The following is a 12,894-nucleotide window of genomic DNA, read 5'->3' as shown; positions in this document are numbered from 1 at the left end:
TTAAACATGAAGTATGCAAGATGGGCATACTGGGTCTTCAGGCAGGAGGGGCACCCCTTTATCATGAGCTGGCCCCAGGAAAGGAGGACATCCTTTCATGACTCCAGGAATTGGGAAGGGACATGTTGGTGATAGCATTGTGATACTTGATCATTCAAAATACTAGGTCATTCAACATAACCTCTGAATGACGAATTTATATAGGGTATGTGTGTATCCAATAGCACAGACTGGTATGGATCTTGAAATAAATATGTACATTTACATATATTGCTCTCTCTATATAAACTCCCTTATTCTTTTTTTTTTTCCAAAAAGAGAAAAAAACATTTATTTGACTAAGTGAGACAAAGTCTTTACTTCCGGGTTTGCCTTGCTAGTGTCCACTGCCCAGTGAGCGGGGGTTCGAGTGGCTGGCAGAGCCCCCAGCAGGCAGGTTCTGAGCACTGCAGGCACCAGACACCATGGAGTCTCTTCCAGAAGAGTTAACTTGGTTCACCTGGCTAGAATTTTCTGTGGGACCCTGATCCTCTTCCAGATAATATTTTATCTTTTTAAAGTCTTCTGGGGGTAAATCTCCATTTATTCTCAGCAGGTAGGGGTGGCACTTTGGGGCTGGATCGTTTCTGGGCAGAATCAGGAGGAAGGGCCTGCTGGCAATGTGCTGGTAGGGAACCAGTAATCAGTCCTTCTGCGAATTTCTGAGATAAGACTTTTAGACTTCCAGAAAGCATGAAGAGATTTTCAAAGCCCCGCTCGTACATGGTAGTGGCTGCCTGACTGGCCAGCCTTTCATCGTCGTCGTACAGAATGATGATCTTGCCGTGGGCGTTTTTATATTCAAGAATATCATTTGAATAAGGGTTCATTGTTCTAGACAAAGTTGCAATTGGGTAACTGTAAGCTCCAACAATGTGGCACTGCTGGTAAGAATCTCTATCACCCACATCTAACAGCAGGAAGGGGCAGTCAGGATAAGGTTTGTCTTTGGGCTCTGCTTTCTCCACTAGCGTTTTGTCCAGATTCAGTTCCCCAACACCACTGATGATGCTCTGAAGAGTTGAGCGACTGGAGTCTCCTGCTCCTGTGTTGTTTATGAACTGGACAGGGCTAGGTGACTGCTCACCCAGGCTCCCTTTCCTGTTGGTCCCAGCAGTAATTTCAGCATCAGGGGCCGAAGTTGCAGAATCATCGTCTTCTAGCCTCTGAATCTCCTCTGCTGTCACTTCCAGTGTTTGATCAGATAGGGAAGCAACCTGGATGACCAGCTGGGCAAAAGTTGTAACTTTTAGTCTCTTAAAAGGCTCATCTTTTTTGTACCTATAATCTGGTTCTGGCTTAGAAGGGCAGCCATCTGTGGGACTTTTTTTTTTTTTTATCTCTTCTAGTTTCTCAGTGTATTTAGCCATACTGTTACCGGTGTCCAGTCTTGATTTGACATGCTGATATCTTGGATTCTGAGGTATCCTTTTGGTCAAATACTCGGGATTCCCAATGTGCCTCTGGACAGACATATTTGCTCCAACCAACCACGCTCTAGGTTCTAGCCTCCTGGATGCCGCTAATCCTAGCTTCCTATGACCCCTCAACCTCTCTCAGCCACCTCCTAAACTCCCTTATTCTATAGGATGTATATATGAGACAAACAAGAATGGATGGGTTTTTTTCTATTTTGTTTTGTTGAGGTGTTTCCTTTTGATAATCTTTAATTCTGATATAACTTCAAAATTGCAGGAAAGTACAATAGTACAAAGAGCTTCTGCACTTTGCCCCATTTACTTTATCATTCTCTATCATTCTCTCTCATTTTCTTTCTCTCCATATATGTAATAACTTGCAGAATCTATGCCCTGGTATCCCTTAAATATTTGTGAATGAGGACATCTCCTGCATAACTACAGTACAAGGATAAAAACATGGAAATTCAACATTGACACAATTCTACTCACTAAAACACAGTCCATGTTGAAATTGTGTCACTGGCCCCAGTAATGTTCTTCACAACTATTTTTCCCTAGGTTCAGGATCAAATTTGGAACCACACATTGCATTTAGCTGATATATCCTTTAATCTGGAGACATTCTTTGGTCTGTCTTTGTCTTTTATGACCTTGAGAACATGAAGAATACATTTTGTTTGGGGTAGTCTGACTGTTCCACATGATTCTCGTTAAATCTTCTGGGGAAGACTGCCATAAAACTGATGTTCTGTCCTCATAGCACCCTATAGGATGAAACACACCCCAACCCCACGTGCATCAGGGTCACACAATATCAGTTGGTTCCACTATTGGTGATATGGCTTTTACTGTTTAGTTAAGGAAGTGTCTACCAGCTTTCATTCTGAGGCCTCATCTTTCGGCTTGTAGTTGGCAACCATCTCTCTGTGTGTTCACCTGACCTTTTTTGTCCATTTGTAACTAACAGACTATTTTGTGGAAAAATATTTGAAGACCCTGTGGAGACCTTGTCCTCACCAAACTTTAATCCATTATGCCCCCCTCCACCCCTTTTTTTTTAAATAGACGGAATCTTATTCTGCTGAATAGGCTAGAGTGTTGTGGCATCAGCCTAGCTTACAGAAACCTCAAACTCTAGGTTCAAGTGATCTTCCCGACTCAGCCTCCCAAGAAGCTGGAACTATAGGTGCTGCCACCACACGCTTGATCTTTCTTTTTTGTAGAAAAGGGATCTCATTCTTTCTCAGACTGGTCTCAAACTCCTAGCCTCAAGCAATCCTCCTGATTCAGCCTCCCGGAGTGCTAGGATTATAGGTATGAGCCACTGTGCCTGGCCAAGTTCTTTAAAATATGTGCGATGATTAAAATAAAAACATAAATAAAATAAATAAGAATTATTTCTAACTGCTGGCCCCTCCTCAGAGTTTCTGACCTAGCCTTAGATAGGGTTCCAGACATGGGGTGCTGGCATAATGCTAAAGTATTAGAAAAACTTGACTTTATTGACTGTGTGAGTTGAAGAGGGCCATCATGACATTACCACACACTGGGCGGCTTAACCAACAGGTATTTATTTCTTCATAATTCTGGAGCCTGGCAGTCCCAGATCAAGGTATAACAGAGTTTGTTTCTCCTGAGGCCTCACTCTGGAGCATGCAGAGGGCTGTCTCCTCTCTGTGTCCTCACTTGGTGGTCCCACAGTGTGTACCTGTGTCCTCATCTCCTCTTCCAATAAGGACACCAGTCAGATTGGATCAGGGCCCACATGTAGGACCTCAGTTTAACTTCGTCACCTCTTTAAAGACCCTTTCTTTAAATGCAGTCCCATTCTGAGGTACAGGGTCAATATTTCACAGGAGTTTTGAAGAACAAAATTCAGCCCACAGCTATGACCTCAGAATTCCTAGTTGGACTTTGGATCTTTCTACTCCCTTTGATCCATACTTTCACTTACCTCTTTTTCTTAGCCTAGATCTGAGTTACCAAAAGAAAAATATTCAGGAGTGTTGTAGGAATAGCAGTCAACTCCAATACTTCTTAATTTTCGACTGCTTTCCTTCCCATGTGTCTTGCCTCCTCTGTTGGTTGTCTGCGTGAGGGCAGGACCTCGACTGCTTTCTTTACTGCTGTATTCTCAGGACCCAAAGCAGTGCCTGTTGTGAAGTAGTGCTCAGGAAGTACATTCTGGACACATGAATAGATTTCATTCATTCAAAATTCTCTCCCAAGAGGGCATGCACCTCTCTGTCCTCACTCTTTCTCTCTCTCTTTCATCCACACACACCCCTCCAATGCATACAGCATCTACATGATTTTCCAATCTGACTCATTTCTGACATTTTTAACCTTGAAAAAGGAAGTCACAGTACATTTTCTGCCTCCCTTTGCCCCAAGCCCCCTGTCCACTCACACTTGTCTTCCCTCAGCTCATTGGAAGCCCTGTGCACAGGCCAGCTCCTCATCTGGAGCACTCTCTTTTGCTCTTGAGCAGCAGCCCCCGAACTCAGGCCTGTGATCTGTGTGCTTTGTCACTACTATCTGTCTCCCAGCTGAGACAGAGCCTGAGGACTTGGCCTAGTTTTCTTACCATTTTATCTTTCTCTCAGTGCCTCTCACATGTTTTTGAATGAATGAATAAATAGAAGAATATGGTAAGATCACATTGATATTCTTATAAGTTACATAGGTGAATGTATCCAAAAATATGAATACACGTGCTTTGAAAAAGATCCCAGAAGATACACATCAAATTTGAAGTGTTTACCTCTTTGGGAAGGGAAGTGCAAATATGCATTTTCTTCCATATCCGTAACTATTGCTTGAGACCTTTATAAGGATGCATACAGTAAAAATATAACCACAGGAGCAAAGAGGGGAACAACCTTGCACTGTCACTGTTTTGGGTGATTACACTGTTGACTTTTTATACAGAGTGTAAGGAAGTGCCCCTCAGGCAATTTAGTCAGTAAAGTTGTAACGATGCTCATTCCCTCCAGAATTCTAAAATGTTTTAAATATTTTTAAATATCAGGCTCACCTATCTGGCTTGGTTCCTGAAGCACAGTGTTTATGGCACCAGCCACATACACTGAGGGTGGCCCAAACCAGCTAAACAACAATGACTTCTGCAACAAAATAGCCCCATATACTGGAGGTGGCGGGTTCAAACCAGGCCTCTACCAAAATAAAACCAAACAAACAAAGAAACAAACAAAAAAATAAATAGCTGGGTGTTGCAGTGGGCGTCTGTAGTCCCAGCTACTTGGGAGGCTGAGGCAAGAAAATCACTTAAGGCCAAGACTTGGAGGTTGCTGTGAACTGTGATGTCATAGCACTCTACCAAGGGCAACGTAGTGAGACTCTGTCTCAAAACCAAACTAAACAAACAAACAAACAAAAAAAACCTCGCCTATCAATAACAATTGTTTGAAATGAGGAAACTTCCCACTTACTCTCTATAGAATTTCAGTCCCAGGATTTAAATTCAGACCTAATCACCTCAATGAAAGGGGAGCACAGTGTTAAATGGGCCTCCTTTAAACCTCCTGGTGCTGTTGCGCAAACCTGGCAATGTGGTCAAACTCGTCCTGTGTCTTGCAGATCCCCAACATTTCTCCTCCAGAAACCCTGGGATGTGATTCTGATCAAGACAGTTGAGAAGATGCACCATGACACTCCTACTTTCCTCACTCCTTCACTTTTTCCCACCCAAACAAGATGTGGTCTGGGCTCTGGGCTGGTGTCATCCCATGCCTGAACCCTCACATCACTGAGGTAAGGAAGGAGTGGTAATTAATTTCCTTCAGTCTGTGACATAAATAAGCAGTGACTCTGCACAGCTTGAGGGGGAAGATGCAAAGCACAAAAGAGTTGCAAGTTATGGCTCGGCGCCTGTGGCTCAAGCGTCTAAGGCACCAGCCACGTACACCTAAGGTGGCGGGTTCGAATCCCCAGCCTGGGCCCGCCAAACAACAATGATGGCTGCAACCAAAAAAAAAGAAAATGGCCAGGCGTTGTGGCAGGCGCCTGTGGTCCCAGCTACTTGGGAGGCTGAGGCAGGAGACTCGCTTGAGCCCAAGAGTTGGAGGTTGCTGTGAGCGTGATGCCATGGCACTCTACCCAGGGGGATAGCTTGAGGCTCCGTCTCCAAAAAAAAAAAAAAAAAAGAGTTGCAAGTTATAAATCTCTACCTCAGTCCAGACTCCAGACCAAGGAGAGACTTCAGGGCTCCGTGGGGTAGAGCAGGGGTGCACAGGTGCCAGTCAGCTCCTGTGGGTCCAGGGAAGAAGACTCATATGGATTTTGAGGCATGCAAAGACCGCCTCAGCTTCTTCTCATCCCTGGTCCTCCACCTCTTCCTGGAGCAGAGCCCTCAGTGGAGTGGGGGCTGCATTGCCTGGACACTGTAGGGCAGCTCACTGTGGCCCTCCTGTCACCCTGTCCCATCTCCAATGTGACAGACTCTGCCTCGTCTCCCGAGTAGATGCAGTCTGTTTCCACCAATCCTGAGGCTCAGCCATGTGGACAAAGCTGCTGTAGGGCCACAAAGGTGAACTGGTGGAGGGAACCCTGGTGGACACACTGTCAACCCCCTTCAAGAACAGATCAGGATGCCAGGGTCAATGAGGTAGAATGATTCTCCTGAGGGCCCTGAGGTGGGCACATGAAGGTGGCCGGTCACTGAAGGCTTCAGCAAGGGACATGCTTGTTCACTGTGTCAAGGTGAACGTGAAACTCCTTCCTCTACACACCACTGCTGTGGTGGAAGGAACAGGAGCACTGACATCACAAGTGTGTCCTGGGCTCCTCGTGTCTGCCCCACTGGCCATGTCCTGCTCAGGCTGGATGTGAGTACCTTCTCCCCCGGGGACCCAGGTGAAGTGTGTGTATGCGTGACTAGTCCTCTTTCAGCTGGACACCCTGTTAGGTCAGCAGGAGAGAGTTGTTCCCTAAGTTGGTTCTGGACATGTCCTCTTGCACCCTGGCTAAAGCTCCTCACCCTCCTGACCCTACTTGGTCTGACCTTTCCTAATATAAGAGCAACAGCCCTTCATTACTGCCTATTATGACCTGCTAGATGCCTCCTGTTTTGCCTGTCTCTCTCCCTTTTTCCCTTTCTTCCCCCTCCTCTTCCATCTATTGCATTTCTTTGTTACATGAAGACCCTGAGAAGTGAAATATTTGAGTCAATCTTCCCTGTTAGGTATCAGGGATTGCAGGACTCTGGACCCAGCATTGGTTCCGGGGGTAGTGTGAGCATGGAAGAAAGGAGAATTTTCTTTTTTCTTTTCTTTCAGACCATTTTATCTGAATCTACCTCCATTGTACAGATGAGACCAAAAAAAAAGCAGAGGAGTTTTTAAAAATTTTCTGAGAGGCCAGGCGCAGTGTCTCACACCTGTAATCCTAGTACTCTGGGAGGCTGAGCTGGGTGGATTATTTGAGCTCAGAGGTTTGAGACCAGCCTAAGTGAGAGAGAGACTCTATCTCTACTAAAAATAGAAAAACTAGCTGGGCATAGTGGTGGGCACTTATAGTTCCATCTACTTGGGAGGCTGAGGGAAGAGGATTACTCAAGCCCATGAGTGTTAGGTTGCTGTGAGCTAAGATGATGCCCCAGCATTCTACCCAGGGAGACAGAGTGAAACTCTGTCTCAAAAAAAGGGGGTGGGTGGGAGTACTGAGAGCCTTAAATCAAAGACTTGAGGCCAGACCACCTGACCAGGTTTGGGATCTTTTTTGTATTTATGTAGCTATATGTATTTTCATACTATCTTTGATATCTGACACATTTTTTTTCAACATTTAATGTTGCCATCACCCTGAAGGAAAAAAAGCCCTTCCAAAAGGCAGTTTTTAAAAACATAATTCTAAAAAAAAAAAAAAAACATAATTCTGAGAACAAATTTTAAATTAGGGAGATGAATAGTCAGAAATTGAACCCTCAGTAATAACCAACACTGGGAATATTGATGTATTAGTTGACAATGTTGCTTCTTAATTTGCATGGAAGTTGATGGTAAGGTATATAAGGTTATTTTTTACTATTCAAAATAAGTTATGTGAAAAGATGTCATTTTATTTTCAAATGTATGCATTGTAACCCTCAGTTTCAAGCTATATAAAAAATTAAATTGGAATGTATTATTGAAAAGCTGGTTTTGTAATGAAGTCTAGTTGGTGAAATTATCCCTAATTTGAGATGAAGGAAGGAAGCAACAACTAAAAGATGGGTTCTCTTTTCTAAATGGGAAAATCTCAGCAAAGCAATATAACAAAGTGTTAGGTTGAATAGAAAAAAAATTGAAAAAGATAAAAGATAAATACCCACTAGAAATTCAGGGGATCTCAGGGCCACCCTCACTTCAGACCAGCTGGCTACAAATTTGGGGGTTCCCTCAACCACCTTTTTGGTTGATAATTCACTAGAATGACTCACAGAACCCTGGAAAGTGTTATGTTTGTGAGCACAGTTTCTTAGCGTGAAAGAATACAAATTAGAACCATGGAAGGAAGAGACACTTAGAGCAGAATCTGGAGCAGGTCCAGATGGGAAGTCCCATGTCCTGGGAACACGTTCCCCTCCTAGTATCAACAAGGTGAGGCAGTACACACAGAGTCCCACCACCCCAGGAAGCTCAGCCAAGCCTCGGGTGTTCAGGACTCTTCTTGAACTTGATCCTATAGTGATTGTGTGGCTGACCATTAGTCTTCAGCCCTTCTGGAGGTCAGAAGTCATATGGCATGACCCAAATCCCCCAACATACATCACCTTCTTAGACTGCCTGATGGCTAAAGCCCCTGGCAGATAACGATGCTGTTATAAGGCAGGACACTCCAGGGACCCTGACATTCACTCCCAGTAGCTAAAGCCAGAGACCAGACGTCTCTCCAGGTGAAGAGAATTCTTTGCCCTACTGCTCTCCCTGTATTGGGGAAGACACGTTCACCATGAGCTTGCTTGCCCTGTGTAGCTGCCATGAGGCTATCCATAAATACTCTGGTTTTCCTCTCCTTCTGGGCATGTGGTGGGATTGTGCTTCCTGCCTTAAGCCCTTTGGAGACAGCTGTGGTCTGATTACTTGCCTTAGTACAGGGAATGTAAGAGGAAATGATGAGAAGGGAGCAGCTTCAGAGTCAATGTAGGATTCGCTATGCACCCTTTCCCTGACCTCAGGGCCTGTGGAATCATGTTGGGATGAAGCACCCATGAGCCTGGATCCCTGAGTAAGTAGGAATAAGTAGCCCATGCCACCAATTGCTGGGCTTGCCATATGAATGAGAGACAACCCTTTGTTGTGTTAACTGGCTAAGATTTGGGGATTTTTATGGTAGCACAGCATATCTTGGTACCCAGATGTTACACTGTGGTGGTTGATGTTGGGCAAGTTATTTAGCTTCCCTCTGCCCCAGGTTTCTTCTTGTAAAACAGAGACAATAGTACCTGCCTTTTGAGGCTATGCCAAGAATAAATGCTACAAATTGTATTAGTTTGCTAGGGGAGTCATAACAAAGTACTACAGACTTGGTGGCTTAAACAATTATTTTCCTACAGTTCTGGAGGCTGGAAGTTCAAGATCATGGCAGCAGGGTGGCTTCCTCTGAGGCCCTCTGCTTGCCTTTTACATGGCTGTCTTGCTCTTCCCTCTTAACATCTTAGTGTTCATGTTCTAATCTCCACTGTGTATAAGGACAACAGTCATTTCGATTAGAGTTCACATGAATGACCTCATTTTAACTTCATTACCTCTTTAAAGGTCCTACCTCCATGTACAGTTACATGTGACATACTGGAGGTTTATGCCTCAACATATGCCTTTTAGGGGGACACAACTGAGCCCATATTACATGGGGAAAACAGTTAACAATAGAACAGTACATGGCACAGTAAATGTTGAAGTTGGTTAGTGATTATTTTATTATTTATATTTTTATTTTTTAATTAAAAATATATTTTATTATACACACTCAGATAGTTTTTTTATTTTTTTATTGTTGGGTATTTATTAAGGGTACAAGAAACCAGGTTACATTGATTACATTCCTTAGGTAAAGTCCCTCTTACAATTGTGCTTTGCCCTCAAGAGATGTGTCACACACCAAGACCACACCCCCCTCCCTCCTTCCTTCTCTCTGCTCTTCCTGTCCCCCCCTCCTTCCCTCTCTCTGCTATCCACTTCCCCCACCCTGAACACTATACTACATAGTTAATTGTCCTCATATCAAAATTGAATACATAGGACTCGTGCTTCTTCATTCTCGTGATGCTTTACAAAGAATAATGTGTTCCACTTCCATCCAGGTTAATACAAAAGATGTAAAGTCTCCATTTTTTTTAATGGCTGAATATTTTATTTATTTAATTGTTTTTTTCGAGACAGACTCTCACTTTATTGCCCTCGGTAGAGTACTGTGGCATCACAGCTCACAGCAACTTCAAACTCTTGGGCTTAAGTGATTCTCATGCCTCAGGCTCCCAGGTAGCTGGGACCACAGGCACCTGCCACAACGCCTGGCTATCTTTTGTTGCAGTTTGGATGGGGCCAGGTTTAAACCTGCCTCCCTCGGTATATGGGGCCAGCACCATACCCACTGAGCCACCCCAGGGCATTTTTTTTGTTGGGAGATTTTTTTATTGTTTCTTTGATCTCAGTGCTTGAAATTGGTTTGTTCAGGAGATCTATTTCTTCTGGCTAAGTCTAGGGAGAGGGTGTGACTCCAAATATTGATCTCTTTCCTTCACATTGTCGAATTTCTGGGCATAGAGTTTCTGGTAGTATTCAGAGATAATCTGTTATATCTCTGTGACATCAGTTGTTATTTCTCCTTTATCATCTGTGATTGAGGTTACTAGAGATTTTACTTTTCTATTTCTAGTTAGTGTGGCCAAAGGTTTATCTATTTTATTTATTTTTTCAAAAAACCAACTCCTTGTTTCATTAATTTTCTGAATGATTCTTTTGTTTTCAATTTCATTAATCTCTGATTTAATTTTGTATATTTCTTTGCACCTGCTGGGTTTTGGCTTAGACTGTGCTTCTTTTTCTAATTCCATAAGATGGCTTGTGATTTTGTTGATGCACTCTCTTTCTGTTTTTTGAATGTAGGCATCTAAAGCAATAGATTTTCCTCTCAGGACTGCTTTTGTAGTATCCCACAGGTTTTGGTAACTTGTGTCTTCATTATTGTTATGCTCAAGGAAGTTAATGATTTCTTCTTTTATTTCTTCCTGCACCCAACTGTCATTCAGCATAAGGTTATTTAATTTCCATGCTTTGTGTGGGGTTGAACGTTTTTGTTGGAGTTGAGTTCCACCTTTAGTGCCTTGTGGTCTGAGAAGATACAAAGTAAAATTTCGATTCTTTTGATTCTGTTGAGATTTGTTTTGTGTCCTTGGATATGATTATTTCTGGAGAATGTTCCTTGAGTTGATGAGAAGAGTGTATCTTCTTGAGCTTTGGGATGAGGTGTTCTATATACATCTATCAAGTACAGTTGTTCTAGGGTTTCATTTAAGTCCCTTATACCTTTATTTAGTTTCTGTTTAGAGGATCTGTCCAGCTCTATAAGAGGAGGGTTAAAGTCCCGTGTTATCATGGTGTTATAGGACATCATATTGCTGAGACTAATTAAGGTCTGTTTCAAGAATCTGGGAGCATTGAAGTTGGGTGTATAAATATTTAGAATTGAAATCTTCTCATTGTATTTTTCTCTTGACCAATTGAAATGACCATCTTTGACTTTTTTGACATAAGTTACTTTAAATCCACATGTATCTGAAAATAAGGTTGCAATCCCTTTTTTCTTCTGCATACCATTTGCCTGAAAAATTGTCTTCCAATCCGTAACTCTGAGTTTTAATTTGTCTTTTGAGGCTAGGTGAGTTTCCTGCAGACAGCAAATGGACAGCTTGTGTTTTTTTAATCCAATCCACCAATCTATGCCTCTTCAGTGGAGAATTCAAGCCATTAACATTTATTGAAATAATTGATAAGTGTGGTAGCAATATTTTCATCTTATTTTGTGGAAGTCCATTGCTTTGTTTTGTCTTTTGCATCATTGTGGAAGCTAGGTTCTGACTTTAATTTCTGGGTGCTTACTTTGCTCGTGGTCCATTGTGATGGTCAGTGTATAGAACGGGTTGAAGTGTTTCCTGTAGAGCAGGTCTTGTGGCAAATTTCCTCAGTGTTTGCATATCAGTAAATGATTTGATTTCTCTGTCCATTTTAAAGCTTAGCTTAGCAGGATATAGAATTCTGGGCTGGAAATTGTTCTGTTTAAATAGATTGAAGGTAGATGACCCTTATCTTCTGGCTTGAAAATTTTCATTAGAGAAGTCTGCAGTCACCCTGATGGATTTGCCCCTTTAGGTCAATTGGCACTTACTCTTGGCAGCTTGTAAAATCTTTTCTTCTGTCTCGACTTCGGACAGGTTCATCACAGTGTGTCTTAGAGAAGGTCTATTTGAGTTGAGGCAAATCAACTGGTGTCTAATATCCCTCTGAAAAGCATTTGTCAGAATCTTTGGTGATATTTAGGAAATTTTTATTTATAGTATTATCTAATATGGCTTCCATTACTCTGAGGGCATTCTTCTTTCCCTTCTGGGATACCTGTAACTCGTATGTTTGAAGGCTTCATAAAGTCCCATAATTCTATCAGTAAACGTTCTGCTTTCTCTCTCTTCTTTTCTGCTTCTTTAACTATCTGAGTTATCTGGAGAGCTTTGTCCTCCACCTCTGAGATTCTTTCTTCTGCATGGTCTAATCTGTTGTTGATACTTGCTATGGCATCTTTAAGTTCCCTAATTGACTGCTTCAATTCCTTCAGTTCTGCTACGTATATCCTTTCTATATTCTTCTTACTGTTCATCTCTTTTTCTTTTCCTTCTTTTTTTTTTTTATTAAATCATAGCTGTGTACATAAATGCAGTCATGGGGTACAGTGTGCTGGTTTTATATACAATTTGAAATACTTTCACCTAACTAATTAACATAGCCTTCAAGGCATTTTCTTAGTTATTGTGTTAAGACATTTATATTATACACTTAGAAAGATTGTAAGATAGACCTTGTAAGATAGACCATAGGTGAGGTCCCATCGATCACCCTCCCTCCATCCATCCTCCCCCCTCCCCACCCTTCCCTCTCCCTCTTCCCTATATTCTTGGGTTATAATTGGGCTATAGCTTTCATAGCTATAAATTAGTTTCATAGAGGGGCTGAGTACATTGGATACTTTTTCTTCCATTCCTGAGATACTTTGCTAAGAAGAATATGTTCCAGCTCCATCCATGTAAACATAAAGGATGTCAAGTCTCCCTCTTTCTTTACAGCTACATAATATTCCATGGCATACATATACCACAATTTATTGATCCATTCGTGGATCAATGGGCACTTGGGCTTCTTCCATGATTTAGCAATTATGAATT

General features: G+C 42.4%; 1 protein-coding gene across 2 annotated transcripts; it reads right to left on the bottom strand.

Annotated features, from left to right (window-relative positions):
• Positions 1-376: 376 nt before the first annotated feature.
• LOC100947362 (centrosomal protein of 41 kDa-like) lies at positions 377-1,514 on the bottom strand. 2 transcript variants are annotated; one of them, XM_012808366.1, is made up of 3 exons: positions 1,364-1,514; positions 714-1,327; positions 377-499 (listed from the first exon to the last, which is right to left on the bottom strand). In XM_012808366.1, exons 1-3 carry the CDS (start codon positions 1,512-1,514, stop codon positions 377-379), a joined length of 888 nt encoding a protein of 295 aa, XP_012663820.1. The 2 variants fall into 2 exon arrangements, with proteins under 2 accessions (XP_012663820.1, XP_012663821.1); XM_012808367.1 differs by having other exon boundaries at positions 1,418-1,514.
• Between the last annotated feature and the right edge of the window lie 11,380 nt (positions 1,515-12,894).

This window comes from Otolemur garnettii, unplaced genomic scaffold (assembly GCF_000181295.1).
Source record: "Otolemur garnettii isolate 467f Iridium unplaced genomic scaffold, OtoGar3 scaffold00088, whole genome shotgun sequence".
NCBI classification, from domain to species: domain Eukaryota; kingdom Metazoa; phylum Chordata; class Mammalia; order Primates; family Galagidae; genus Otolemur; species Otolemur garnettii.
The sequence above is the reverse complement of the archived record's forward strand: the minus strand, read 5'-3'. Positions and strand labels throughout refer to the sequence as shown.